The sequence below is a fragment of the Chelonia mydas genome, chromosome 4 (genome assembly GCF_015237465.2).
Source record: "Chelonia mydas isolate rCheMyd1 chromosome 4, rCheMyd1.pri.v2, whole genome shotgun sequence".
NCBI classification, from domain to species: domain Eukaryota; kingdom Metazoa; phylum Chordata; order Testudines; family Cheloniidae; genus Chelonia; species Chelonia mydas.
Window position 1 is genome coordinate 112312100 of NC_057852.1, and position 15698 is coordinate 112327797.

The following is a 15698-nucleotide window of genomic DNA, read 5'->3' on the forward strand; positions in this document are numbered from 1 at the left end:
AGAAATATTGTGATGGGCAAGACTCTCAAAGAGAATTTGGCTACCAAGACACTGTAGTAGGGCCTGAACTAACAAAAACTAAGGTTTTGTAGCTTCTTGCATCCTGCCAAAAATCAAAGGAATGACATAGAGACTGCAACAAGTAAAGGGGGTGGAAGACAAGTTTTAAGCTACTCTAGTGGATGTCACTTTTTCTCCCATTTACTCTCAACGAATATAATTGAGGAACGCTCTATGTTAATAATTTATCCCTTTCACTTTGAACAAATAATATATTTCCCAAAGAGAAGCAGTATCTTGATCAAAATATTTACTTCAAACAGATGTACTCAACTACTCAATTTAAGTTCAGTTGGTGAGTGTGGATTATTCTCTGCCTCTCAAATAAAAGCTTTTCCTTTTAATCCAACTTTATATTTGACTTTCAGAAAGCATGCTCAGGTATTAATCAGTTTTAGTACACTTACGAACATCAGCAGCCATATTATGAAAACGCCATAATATAGATAGCAATGTGTAGGCCAAAACTTTAGGATCAGAGATTTAAACACCTACATCTATATTTAGGCCTCCACTGACCTAATTTTTAGAAGCACAGAATGTCTACACCTCCCATTGAATTCATCAGGTTTTCAGAAGTTCTTAAATTCGAAGTGTTAACTTTAAGCACACTGATTTTAAAATTTTGTCTTTAGTCTTAGTGTAGATGCAAATTTGATGACGATTATTCCAAAAAGTTATGGGTTTGCTTTAAGATATGGCTAGGTAGAATAAATAAAACCCCATTTTACATCCTGGAAAAACTGAACATCATGGTAGGTTTAAAAAAACTTATTCCCATTCAAATGTGGACCCAATTTCCCCGGGCTCCCTCAACGTATCTCAGAATCAAGACTGAAAATTGCCCAGCATGTAATATGTCGGACATTTGGGGAATTCTGGGATATGCACCCAGAGGGCGACGTGCCACAATCAGTGCAGCACAGTACCATGACAGTGTAGATGTGGGGCAAACTGAGGGTTGTTATACTGCAGCAGCACTTCCAAAGTGCACATCCCCAGCTGGAGTTTGAACAATCAAGTTATTTTGATTGAAACTGAAATAATTTTTTTAATGTAGACTAGACTTCTAGGTAGGTTTTGAAAACTTCCAACATAACAGGTAGCTAAGATGCAACATGATTTATTGAGAAACAGAGGATTTGTCACCTAAAAAGTAGAAATGTGGCAATTTGTGGTTGCCTAAAGATAGTTGCTGCCCAAAAGACCGTAGACATTGCCTATCTCTTAATATGTGTTTGTACGGTACCTAGCACAATGTGAGCCTTATCAAAACTGAGGCCTCCGTGTTAATGTAAGATAAATAATAATTAGGAATTTCTGGGGGTAGAAAATGAGTGGATGAGCACAGACTACCATACATGAACAGTAATTACTTCTAACCATACCTAGTTCTGAACCTAATTTCTTTGAATGAGAAAAGGCACTTGTTTTGTAGTGAGTACTAAATGCATAGCAAGTTTGAAGTCTTTAAACCAGTCTAAATTGGAGGACAAATAGTTTAAACATAGCATAAAAAAAGAAACATTTCATTTGCACAACTCAGATGGCTTGGGTTTATTCAAAACTTATTTTTAAAGTCCTTTGGGCTTAGATTAAGACTGTTAAAATTCTTTGGTGCTTAATTTTTAAATCATTACACAATGAAAACAGGAATTAAAATGGAAGTCCATAAACATTAACTATAAGGTCACTGCTGTAGCCCCATGATTTCAATTAAGCACACCTGAGGAGAGGAAACCACTTTCCAAAAGTTCAGAAATGAACCAGCTGCACTTTTAACCTCAAAGAAACAGGTTACTTGTACAACTAGTACATATCTCACCTGTTTTGGAAATAAAAGTTTACAGGACAGAATTGAGTTATTTGTGTTAAAAACAAACATGTAGTTAAGCTATAATTACGGCACAGTTCAAATACTTTTATACTATCAACAGTATGCAACTAGAGTTATTTCTTACAAGTCTGAGGAATTTTAACTTTCGATTAAGAATAATTTATGTGTGCATTAGTACAGTGGTTCCCAAACTTTAACAACCTGTGAACCCCTTTCACTAAAATGTCAAGTCTTGCGAACCCCCTCCTAAAAATGAATATTTCCAGGGATCTTCTCCTTTACCTGAGTATAAATTATAAAAGCAATGATCTTGCAAATATAAAATTTGTTTTTATGACATGCTTATCACACATTATTATTAAATCATTACAGTATTTTTATTACATTATGAAAATGGCAACACTCTTCCAAGATCTCACTTTCATAGCTTGTATCACTTTGAATAAGCCAGTTATAAGACAAAGCTCCTATGTTTCATCAAGGAGTATCAGATGTGAAACAGCATGAAGGTATTTAAGAAGCCAACTTACACAACCACTCAGGTCTTGAGCAGTCCAGGCAAACAATGCACATTACAACTAAACTTAAACTTGTTCTTCATAATAAATTTATAAACAATACTAGCTGCCTATTTAATTTTAAAATCAGTAAAAAATATCCACCTCCTTTTCCATTTCTTATAAGGAGTCTGGAAGTTTAAATCTCTTCAGTGTGATAGATATGCTTGCTTTGATCTGCTTAGCTCTTGGAAGTCCCGGGGTCTGCTGGCCCCGTGCTGCCCAGGATCCCTAGGGACAGCTCTGTCTGCCATTAGGGAATTCCCCCTCCCCCCCCCCACCACCACCAAGAACTCCCTGTAACATTTCATGAACCCCCAGGGGTTCATGAACCCCAGTTTGGGAACCACTGCACTAGTACCAGTAGCCAAGAATGTGTCTTCACATTTCACTCAATTTGGAATTATCTTCAAAAAAAAAAAAAAAAAAAAAAAAAAAGGACAAAAAATGTCTAAACATACCAAGAGAGAGAAGGTGAGCGAGGTAAAGGTGTTAATTTCCCACTTCACCTTGAATGGCCTTTTGCAACATGTGTTAACTCCTTATCTGTTCTACCTTGTAATCTGTGATACTCTGAGTACCTTTTCCAGACCTCAAGAAGAGCTCTTTGTAAGCTTGAAAGCTTGGTCTTTCTCCAAAAAGAAAAGGAGTACTTGCGGCACCTTAGAGACTAACCAATTTATTATAAGCTATTACCAGCAGGAGAGTGGGGTGGGAGGAGATATTGTTTCATGGTCTCTGTGTATATAATGTATTCTGAAGTTTCCTCAGTATGCATCCGATGAAGTGAGCTGTAGCTCACGAAAGCTCATGCTCAAATAAATTGGTTAGTCTCTAAGGTGCCACAAGTACTCCTTTTCTTTTTGCGAATACAGACTAACACGGCTGTTACTCTGAAACCTGTCTTTCTCCAATAAAAGTTGGTCCAATAAAAGATATTACCCTCATCCATCTTGTCTTACTAATATTTTGGGACCAACACGGATATACCAACACTGTAAATGCTTGAAGGCAGAAATATGTTACACGTGAAGAGTGACTTTTTGAGTCAGCAAGGTTTTTGAAGTAAACTACTTTATTTCTAGTAAAAACTATAGACATCCCAATATTACAAATGTTATGCAACCGTAAATATATTTAGCATATAATACAGATTATAATATATATTTGAAACAGTGCTTGCTACGGGTTGAAGAAGCAATGAATCAGAGTTCTAAATTAACAAAGAATGGGTGACATTTTCTTTAGTTAGCATAGTCACATACCTTTAAGCGGATCGTGCTCTGCTCTCATGATGTCAATAAGAGAGTTTTCCAATGAGTGCATATTCAGACTGTCATACATTCTATTTCGATCCTAAAAGGGAACAAAATTTTTCAGTACTGGAGTACAAAAATTGTACTTTTTAAAACAGGGAAACTTGACAGGAAGACTGAGATTACTCTGAGGTAGTGCACTCATAATGTGGTGATGGATGGAAGCATAAAAGACGAAGGTGGTGAAAATGGTCTCGCAATTGAACACTATTGCCTGTTAGTCTGAATATAACTTTCCTGAAAGTAGCTTTTATGCCATCCAAATATAAAACCAGAGATACACTTTGAATCTGGAAAAGGTATAGTTCAACATATTTTCCTTCACACGTCAAGTTATATACACATTATACAGACATACATACACATTTAAAGAACTTTATCAAGTCTGCAAAAATCAAACACTCAAAACTTAAATGCCACAATTAAGATCGTACAGCCTTAATTCAAAGCCCTTTTGTGTATGCATAATGATAAACATTTAATTACATGACCACATAAAATTTTTTCCATGGGCCCCCTGCCTCATTCAGTGCACAGGATGGACCTGCTCTGGGGACGAATCAGGTGTATATAGTGAAGACTTGTCTATAGGATCCTATCACAGAGTTCACCACTTACATCTGGGACACCTCCTCGTGGCTTTTATATAAATACATACATATGCTGTCTCTCTCACACACACACACACACACTTTGTTAGGGACTCAAACCCCTCCACGAGTTTCACGGCTGTTTGTGAGGCGACGGACTGGTGTCTCTGCACCCAAATCCTCAGGGAGACACTCCCCTCTTTGTAGCTTAGCCCTCTGGCCATGCCACAATACTTTTTGCTTTCCAGGATTTCGAAGTCTGTCTGGCACGCCTACCACTTTGGGTTCCAGCTCAGAGACCCTATCACTAGCAACCATGACATATGAACTCCCAGACTCTGTTGTTTTCCTGGTCTCCTTCCTACTTTTCCTTATCTTCTGGCCTACCCTTAGGTTACCACTGGAGCATTCCCATCTCCCTGTGGCTATTTTGTCCCCCGCCCCGCCTCGGGTTCTTGCCAGAGTCTATAATCCAAATCAGGATCCCAGGGCTTACTCTCCTCCTAGACCTCCTCGTCGTCTCTAACCAGCTCCCCTCTTCTCTGGGGAGCGACTGCAGAGATCCTTCTTACAGCTCTCTCTTATCACCATCTTCCTCTCTTTAGGACTGTCCCAGCTCCTCTGCACTTGGGTTCCATCAGCCATACCAGCCCTAACTCTCCTCCAGGTGCAGCCTGTCACAGGGTTAATTAGCCCTTTTTACCTAGTCAAGCCTTGTGTGGGGTAGACATCCCAACACAGACTCTCACTTCATTTGCTGCAAAAGTTGGAAGGTGTATATTGAATGAGGCAGAGGATTATGAAGAAGAAGGATAGTGTCATAATTAGAGGTTGAATGCTGCCCTGAGAATTGGCTTTCCTCCCTGCCTCTGCCACAGAGTTCCTGTGTTACGTTGGGCAAGTCACTTAAAGCAAACATTTCACAGGTGGCCATTAACTATGCGCCTCTCCTTTTTGGGTATGTGACTCAAAACCCTGGGTCTTCATTTGGAGAAGTGTTAAATGCTCATAGCTGCAACTGAAGTCTGGAGAGTTGTGTTTTGAGTATATGAAGTTCTTTATTATGCTAAGTAGACTGAAAAAAAAATCAGGTCTTAGGTGTCTCAAATTGAGCAATGTTAGTGTATAATTTTTACCTTAATCTCTGTGCTTCAGTTCCCCATTTGTAAAATGGGGATAAGAATACCCCCTCAATTCACAGGGGTGTTACAAAATTAATTCATTGCTATTTGTGAACCAGATACCATAGTGATGAGCGCCACAGAAAAAACCCTGAGGAAATTAATAATTCCATCTTCAGAGTAGGGTTTGAATAGCGTGCAGTAAATAAGGCACAGGTCCACTCAGTGAACAATGTGAAAAAGGAGAATACTGAATAGCTGCTCAGTAAGTGACCACCATTTGTTTTGTGCACTGAATGAAGCAAGAAAGAAAGTTTAATAATTTCATGAAGACGATGTTATTGCAAATGTACAAAAGGAACAGGTTAAGCCTGCACAGGCAATGAGCTTGTCCTACAGAAGCAAAATGTGTGCAGCCTCTAGCTTTACAACTTTTAGCATATTAGAGCTGGTTGGAAATTTTCCCCAGCAATGTTTTTCAACAGGAAAACGATAGGAATTGTATGGTCAGTGATAGCGAAATAAAGACTTTTTTTGATCTAACCTAACATACAACTTCTGATTTACTGGCTAGGAAGCTACAGATAGAATACTATACTTAAACATATCTGAAAACACCAGTAAGATTTTGAAATTCATAACCAGTATTACTGACTATGCAACTAGTTGCAGTTATTCAAGTATTTGTGGCTTGGGGCATTTAATACATCTATGTAACAAAGTTCTAGTTCAAGTGTCTTACAGTTTAGATTCTTTTGGTTAGACTATTGCCACATGACTATAGAGGTGACAGAAGGAATAAATTCTTCCTGTTAAAGGGGAGATTGTGACACTAGCTCTTTTTGGGGTGGTGAAAAGCTGTTAATCCCAGAAGGAATTCTGACTGACTTGACTAGAAGTCCCCTAAGGAAGATAGGAAAGAATACTGTAGAATAGGGGCTCTACTACCCTTGGTATCCCATTTGTAAACATATCCAATGGTGAATATACAGGGGGCATAGTCCTGCCCTTATATCACTCCCTTTTGGGTACCTACCCTAAGCATGTCTTGCCCCTGCAAGGAAGTTTAAAAAGTGTGGGAGGAAGGACGAAAGGACCGTTGTACCACTGTGTCCACTATGCCCCTGAGCAAGACCAGCCACAATGTGGTCTTGAAATGTTTATCGTTCATTTTTAAAACACCTGAAAGCAAAAAGCACCTAAGCACTGCACAAAAAACATATAACACTAGCTAGTACACCAAAATAAATAGCTAGATATCTAATCTGGCCAAATCCTAACCTAATACAAAGTAATAAAGCCTACAAAATACACAAGTCTTTAGCCTTGCCTTGAAAGATGCAACCAATGAGCTTTGGCAGACATCTAGGGAGTAAGCATTCAAAATTGACAGATCACTCCTAGCCATACACTCAACTATACAGTGTAATCAGCTAGTCCAAACTTAACGATCTCAAGAAAAGTAGAAATGTCTTTGGGTACGGAGCCCAATTTTAAGTCTTTGGTCAAGTAAGACTTATCGGAGTAAAAGTTTGAAGCATACTCCCTAAATAGGCAGCCAATGCAGCTTTACAGAGTGCAGATATCAAGTGTAGGCCTTTGCTTTCTAAGGGAACACCAAAAAGTGTTGCTATAAGAAGAAGTCTGTGTGTACGTCACCACATTAAGCTCAATGTCCAGAAGGAAAGGTCACAACTAGCTCTTTGAAAGGGGATTGTTCTGACCACTAACACAAGTTTAGCTTAGTTAAGTGACTCATGTTACAAATCTTCGTGTATCCATTCATCAATTTGCTGAAGTAGTGACAATACAGACTGAATCAGTCATATGGAGAGAATGATACCTTGCAAGTATAATACTTTGTGTTAGCCTCATGTTTTTGTAAAAAAACTTTGACAAAGGTGACTTTGAGACTAAGACTGATCAACAGAGAATAAAATGGAGTAAACAATACTGTGCTTGTAGAAAATGGCAGAATACGTTCATTTGAACATTAATATACTATCGAGACGTCTCAAGAAGCTGATAATTATACAAGAATTAGAAAAGAAGTTCTGGAAAAATGCACCACGAAAGCAGCAATACACCTGCATCAATGTTGTTTTCATCCTCTTGACAGAAGACCTAAGCTCTCTCATAGATTTCTATCACAACTTCAACTATCACCACCCTTCCATCAAACTATCTAGAACACTGCCACACCAGCATCAATTTCTTGGACATCACAATTAGCTTAAACAATGGAACCCTACTAACAACCATATCAAGAACCCACCAATCACCACATTTACCGCCACCCCAGGACATACCAAAAACTTTTATCTACAGACATGCACTCATATATCTCAGAATTTGCTCTGAAGAGAAAGTCCAGGATACACATCTAAACACTCTTAAAGCCACCTTCACTAAACCAGGACACTCCACCAGAGAAAAGAAAAAGGAGTACTTGTGGCACCTTAGAGACTAACAAATTTTTCTCCACCAGAGAAGTAGATTGCATCATGGAATGGGCCACGCAAATACCCTCGAAAAGCCTACTTCAATACAGAAAAGAAAAAACGCATTGACAGCGCACCCCAATAGTCACTATCACCTCACACTGGAACCCATATGGGGGAATCAAACAATTACAATCCATATTTGATGGGAATTACATCCTGAAAGAAATCTTTCCCAAACCCCCTCCACTGGCCTTCAAACCACCCTCATCAAGGTCATCATCAGATACAAGCTTCCCACAGACCACACCACCAACTCCAAGTGGCACCAGACCCTGCCAGAACAACAGATGAAAAAATCTGCAAACACATCTCCACTGCTAAAATGATCAATACCCTGTCACAACACACCTTTCAAGATTCGTGGGTCCTGCATATGCTTATCACAACTTGTGGTGTACCTCATCAAGTGCATTAAATGTCCCAACAAATGAATTCACACAGGAAAATGATAACACACAAAAACACCATATCACCCACTGGAGAAAACTTTTCACAAAGCAATCACTTTATATCTGATCTTTCAATACTCATCCTCCAAGGAAACTTGCACAACACCTTCAAAAGGTGATCCTGGGAACATACATTCATAACCGCTAGGCACCAAAAACCACTGACTCAAAGGGGACATTGGTTTTATGGCTCATTACAATCTGTAACCCCCCACACCTCCTGCTACCTTTAATTGCCCAATTTTAACCCCTGATGCATAACAATCTATCACTCAGTTGCCCACTTCAAGTGACCACCTACTGTGTGTTATCCCTTAGGAGTCAATCTGCCCCAATTTGTATTTAGCTCAGACACTCTGCTTCCTTCCCGAGTCCTGAAGAAGATCTCTCAAAAGCTTGTACCTTCCACCAACATAAGTTGGGCCTCTGTTTTCACTAACAAGGTCAGCTCCCAGACTGCTGCGCTGGGCATCACAAAATGGGGAAGAGATGGCCAGCCCTCTGTAGAGATAGAGGTGGTTAGGGACTATTTAGAAAAGCTGGACGTGCACAAGTCCATGGGGCCGGACGAATTGCATCCGAGAGTGCTGAAGGAATTGGCGGCTGTGATTGCAGAGCCCTTGGCCATTATCTTTGAAAACTCGTGGCGAACGGGAGAAGTCCCGGATGACTGGAAAAAGGCTAATGTAGTGCCCATCTTTAAAAAAGGGAAGAAGGAGGATCCTGGGAACTACAGGCCAGTCAGCCTCACCTCAGTCCCTGGAAAAATCATGGAGCAGGTCCTCAAAGAATCAATCCTGAAGCACTTAGAGGAGAGGAAAGTGATCAGGAACAGTCAGCATGGATTCACCAAGGGAAGGTCATGCCTGACTAATCTAATCGCCTTTTATGATGAGATTACTGGTTCTGTGGATGAAGGGAAAGCAGTGGATGTATTGTTTCTTGACTTTAGCAAAGCTTTTGACACGGTCTCCCACAGCATTCTTGTCAGCAAGTTAAGGAAGTATGGGCTGGATGAATGCACTATAAGGTGGGTAGAAAGCTGGCTAGATTGTCGGGCTCAACGGGTAGTGATCAATGGCTCCATGTCTAGTTGGCAGCCGGTGTCAAGTGGAGTGCCCCAGGGGTCGGTCCTGGGGCCGGTTTTGTTCAATATCTTCATAAATGATCTGGAGGATGGTGTGGATTGCACTCTCAGCAAATTTGCGGATGATACTAAACTGGGAGGAGTGGTAGATACGCTGGAGGGGAGGGATAGGATACAGAAGGACCTAGACAAATTGGAGGATTGGGCCAAAAGAAATCTGATGAGGTTCAATAAGGATAAGTGCAGGGTCCTGCACTTAGGACGGAAGAACCCAATGCACCGCTACAGACTAGGGACCGAATGGCTAGGCAGCAGTTCTGCGGAAAAGGACCTAGGGGTGACAGTGGACGAGAAGCTGGATATGAGTCAGCAGTGTGCCCTTGTTGCCAAGAAGGCCAATGGCATTTTGGGATGTATAAGTAGGGGCATAGCGAGCAGATCGAGGGACGTGATCGTTCCCCTCTATTCGACACTGGTGAGGCCTCATCTGGAGTACTGTGTCCAGTTTTGGGCCCCACACTACAAGAAGGATGTGGATAAATTGGAAAGAGTCCAGCGAAGGGCAACAAAAATGATTAGGGGTCTAGAGCACATGACTTATGAAGAGAGGCTGAGGGAGCTGGGATTGTTTAGTCTGCAGAAGAGAAGAATGAGGGGGGATTTGATAGCTGCTTTCAACTACCTGAAAGGGGGTTCCAAAGAGGATGGCTCTAGACTGTTCTCAATGGTAGCAGATGACAGAACGAGGAGTAATGGTCTCAAGTTGCAATGGGGGAGGTTTAGATTGGATATTAGGAAAAACTTTTTCACTAAGAGGGTGGTGAAACACTGGAATGCGTTACCTAGGGAGGTGGTAGAATCTCCTTCCTTACAGGTTTTTAAGGTCAGGCTTGACAAAGCCCTGGCTGGGATGATTTAACTGGGACTTGGTCCTGCTTTGAGCAGGGGGTTGGACTAGATGACCTTCTGGGGTCCCTTCCAACCCTGATATTCTATGATTCTATGATTCTATGATTCAATAAAAGATAATTACATAAACTACTTTGGGTGGCCAAGAATTTTTCATGAGCATTGTAATGAGTTTCTTGTATTACAAAAAAATTGCACAGTGAATTAGTTGCCAGATTCTCTTATTAGCTTTTCATTGTTTTGAATACAGAAGTGCTTGAATCCTGCTTGATCTAATCTTCTGGTGCTTCAATAGCTTTGCAGTTTCAAAATACAACACAATGAACTGAAACTGAAAGTTTACAACAAATCTACTTAGTCTCAAAGATACCCTCAATTCCCCTACAAGCTATAATTTGGTTCATTTTAAGGCTCTTACAATAAGGAAAATATTTTAGAGAAAACTTGATCTGTCAGCTGACTTTTCAGAAGCTATGTTTACAAGTGTTTCACACAGTAGAAGCATCAACAAAAAAAAATGAGGAGTACTTGTGGCATCTTAGAGACTAACCAATGTATTTGGGCATAAGCTTTCGTGGGCTAAAACCCACTTCATCAGATGCATGCAGTGGAAAATACAGTAGGAAGATATATATACACACAGAGAACATGAAAAAATGGGTGTTGCCATACCAACTGTAATGAGACCAATCAATTAAGGTGGGCTATTATCAGCAGGAGAAAAAAAAAACTTTTGTAGTGATAATCAGGAGGGCTCATTTCAAACAGCTGAATACTCACCAGCAACCACACACCAAAAACACTAACCCAGGAACCTATCCTTGCAACAAAGCCCGTTGCCAACTGTGTCCACATATCTATTCAAGGGACACCATCATAAGACCTAATCACATCAGCCACACCATAAGAGGCTCGTTCACCTGCACATCTACCAATGTGATGTATGCCATCATGTGCCAACAATGCCCCTCCGCCATGTACATTGGCCAAACCAGACAATCTCTATGCAAAAGAATAAATGCACTCAAATCAGATGTCAAGAATTATAACATTCAAAAACCAGTCAGAGAACACTTCAACCTCCCTGGTCACTCAATTTCAGACCTATTGGTTAGTCTCTAAGGTGCCATTAGTACTTCTTTTCTTTAGACCTAAAAGTCTCAAATCTCCAACAAAAAAAAAAAACCCCTTCAAAAACAGACTCCAATGAGAAACTGCAGAATTGGAATTAATTGGCAAACTGGACACCATTAAATTAGGCTTGAATAAAGACTGGGAATGGATGGGTCATTACACAAACTAAAAACTATTTCCCCATCCTAATTGCCCCCCCCCCACACACTGTTATTCACACCTTCTTGTCAACTGTTTGAAATGAGCCATCCTGATCATCACTACAAAAGTTTTTTTTCCCCTCCTGCTGATAACAGCCCACCTTAATTGATTGGTCTCGTTACAGTTGGTATGGCAACACCCATTTTTTCACGTTCTCTGTGTATATTATATCTTCCTACTGTATTTTCCACTGCATGCATCCGATGAAGTGGGTTTTAGACCACTAAAGCTTATGCCCAAATAAATTTGTTAGACTCTAAGGTGCCACAAGTACTCCTCGTTTTTGTTTTTGGGTTTTTTTTTGCTGATACAGACTAACACGGCTACCATTCTGAAACCTGTCATAGAAGCATTACGTATTCTAACCATCAGATGCAATATGTCACTAGAGGTCCTGTCAGTCAATTTAGCACAAAGTAGTACACTAACAGAATACATTTTCAGGGGTTAAATTTTTCAGGAGATTTAAAGTTAAGGGGACAGGACTTTATGCTTTCTCTAAGGCACCAATTTCACTACTAACTGAAAAAGCATATACAAATTAGCCACTTCATTTTTACCTACCCCTTGGATTTCATGCATTTATTGATTCTACCAAACTCAACCCTATTTCTACTAATCTCTCTTTCACACTTTGTTTACCTCTTAGTTTCCTCCAACTTCTCACATTTAAAAAGAATGTTTCAGGTGTGGTCTTCCTGGCTGAAGAGATCTGAATGTTACTACTTCTAGAGTGGAGTTAAACAAGGCCCTTTCTTCAGTCACCCATATAATACTGCTAGCATAATGTGCAACCTTACTTTGGAGGCAGTGTGCTGCCTCTCATATCACTAATGGTCCAGGAAGTGAAGGACCATATTTGATTCCCAAATAATACATGACTTCAAAACAAGGGCCTCTGTTCCTTTCAATTTCTGATACGTTCCCACTAGCACCAGCAAAACTGATAAGAACTGATGCTAGGAAAATGCTATGTACACCATCACATTTGCAATTTTGTCCTAGAATTCTCCAGATCATTTTAAAAATGGGTGGAAGAGATGTGGAGTTCTCATGGTATCATATACAATTTAAACCCTCTTTTCGAGAGCCATTGTTCTTGGCAGAATGTATTTAAGACTTCTAAATAAATCCACACACAAGTTATACAAAAACTATCTTGGCTTTGCACTTATCGGAGTAATTAATAACTTAGAGAAGTTCAATACACACTGCAGGCACATGCCACAGTGCTCTTTAGTTGTCACTATTAGGCACAATGCAATTAGTCTAGGAAACCATGGAAAAAAATCTAAACTATCATAAGCAGCCTTTGCTAATCTTTGGCCAAGGCTCTCAAAAATGGATGATTAAAGTTAGGCTCCCATTTAATTTTAGGAACATGTTCTAAAATCTTCGCCTTTAAAAGCATTTCAAATGAGTTAAAAATACACTAAAATACAAAAATCCTTTCAGAAAACCTTATTCAAACAAATCTTGACGTTCTGAGGAAGCTACCATGATCTGCTTCATAATAAAGCAAACATAAGATCATTGTCTTTTTCATTATATTAAGAGTAAGATCTTTTGGTGAAGAGCAAGATTTTATAGTGAATTCAACTCTTGCTACACAAAAACATTAATTTAAATGATTATTTTAAGCTAACCTTGTCCCATCTGTTTCATCCTCTTCCTAACAAGCCTTAAGCTCAAAAAGATCTTAGTTTCTATACACAAAATAATTAGTGACTTCCAATAAACCATATGTATGTTTCTATTACATTCTGTTAAAGCTTGAATACAATGGGTGATTACCAATAAAGTGAAATGTCCAACTTACAAACAGTACATTTTTAGGAAAGTATTTCTATACATGTACATTGGTAGAGGACTCCCCATCATAATCATATCGGTTAAGCATATATTATAAAAACAACAAATGTATATCCTAACTAGAAAAATAAAAATAATTGAAGACTTAAAGACATTAAGGATCCATAACATAGCTTTTCAGTACATACTGAGAACTTGCAACTGTAAAGCCTATGGCTCATTACAGTTTAGCTTTATGGAAATTGGACAGAAGTCTTACAAAAAGTAGAAACAAAAAATTACCTCAGGAAGGAAAGTAGGTTACCACTACCCACACCACATAAAGTAGCTAACAAATGTAACATTTAGCAGATATCTAGGGGCAGTCATCCTGAGAACACCAAACATGTTTTCAAGTTAAGATCACATTACTGCATATATTTACAGAAAAGGTCCAACAACAAAATGACAGTTCTGCTACCCAACTATACAAGTCATTTTTGCTGAAATATTTACCTACGCAGACATATAGCATTCACTGCATCCACCCCCAAGTGGTCCAGGTTAAGAAAAGACTTTGAAACACTGGAAGCAATCCAGACAGACTACAAAGATGATTAAAGGCTTGGCAGGATTGACGCATGAGGAAAGCCTAAAAAAAAAAAACCTGTGTATGCATAGTGTGGTCAAAATAACTAAAAAGGACAACAAACTAGACATTTGGAGGGTGTCAGCATGAAGGGGGAAGTTGTTCAGGAGTTTAAAAAAATAACTAAGAATAGTTGTTTGAAACTGAGAAAAGCAAAATTTAGACCGATCATCATCAGGAAAAGTTTTCTAACCATCACCTATAAAATAGTCTTTCAAATGCGGCAGTAAAATCTAGTTATTTAAACCTGGAAAAGCTCATAATCTCAGAGAACAATTATGGTTTGGCAATGAGATGGGTTGGACAATATAAAACTTCTTTCATTGCTAACTCTTAGGTAACTAGAACCATAATGTATACACAAAAAGAAAAGGAGTATTTGTGGCACCTTAGAGACTAACAAATTTATTTGAGCATAAGCTTTCGTGAGCTATAGCTCACTTCATCGGTTGCATACATACATACATGCATTCATGCAGCCGATGAAGTGAGCTGTAGCTCACGAAAGCTTATGCTCAAATAAATTTGTTAGTCTCTAAGGTGCCACAAGTACTCCTTTTCTTTTTGCGAATACACACTAACATGGCTGTTACTCTGAAACCTGTCATAATGTATACAGTATTGCTCCATTAGCCTGGTTGACAAACATTTTGCTGTGCAACAAGAGATAGCCCTTACATAAGTTCTTGCATATGTTAATAAAACAAAGAATTTGGTTTAAATATATTCTTCCAATATTTTATAACCTGTGTAAGTTAAACATAGGTATTTTAGTTCAGCAAAAACTTGTTAATACATTTGTGGCTTTAAGTCTAACAGACTTGGTCCATTGATTTTGTTCAGTATTCTGAACAAGTTTAAAATTGAAATATTGTCCATCCAAAGGCCTTGATCCTGCAATTGACAGCTTGTAGGTGGACTGCTGCACCAAGCAGAGCTGCAGTGAAGGGTTCTCCTTACAGGGCAGCAGTCCATCTGCAAAAGATTGGGGCCTAAATGCACTAGGCCCAGGTAACTGATCTAAAGTGCAATACAATCTGAATGCAGGCAACTTTTCTCCAAAAAATAATTGCCTAAAGCTGGGCTCCTAAATCCATGTTTTAAACACCTAAATAAGCTATCTGAATTCTAAAAGTGCTGAAATTTTAACTCTCCCACAGACTTTTATGAGAGCTGCTAGGTGCTCAGCACTTTTAACATGGATTTTGTTATCAAATATTATCAATTACAAATATTGAAAAACTGATATCTTGAGAATCCAAAATTAAGTTAACCCTCTTTGACTTGAACAAACTCTGATAAATTATTCTGTCTCTAGAATATTAAAATAATATTTTAACTTAACATCTGGTGTGAAGAACAACTCAAACTTATCTGAAAACACCTGAAACTGTGCTTTATTTCACTGAATATTTGACATTTTAGACTCTTTTTTTTTTTTTTTTTTTTTTAATTCAGACGGACAACCAAGGCAACCAGAAGAAGCATCTGCA

General features: G+C 39.0%; 1 protein-coding gene across 9 annotated transcripts in view; it reads right to left on the minus strand.

The window, feature by feature from the left end:
- The window catches only part of CPEB2 (cytoplasmic polyadenylation element binding protein 2), an 87874-nt gene that overhangs the window by 62495 nt on the left and 9681 nt on the right, over nucleotides 1–15698 (minus strand). For all 9 annotated transcript variants that reach the window (XM_037898044.2, XM_037898043.2, XM_043544642.1 and 6 more), the window contains exon 3: nucleotides 3720–3810. In XM_037898044.2, the coding sequence (XP_037753972.1) occupies nucleotides 3720–3810 (91 nt within the window). The remainder of the gene's footprint in view (nucleotides 1–3719; nucleotides 3811–15698) is intronic.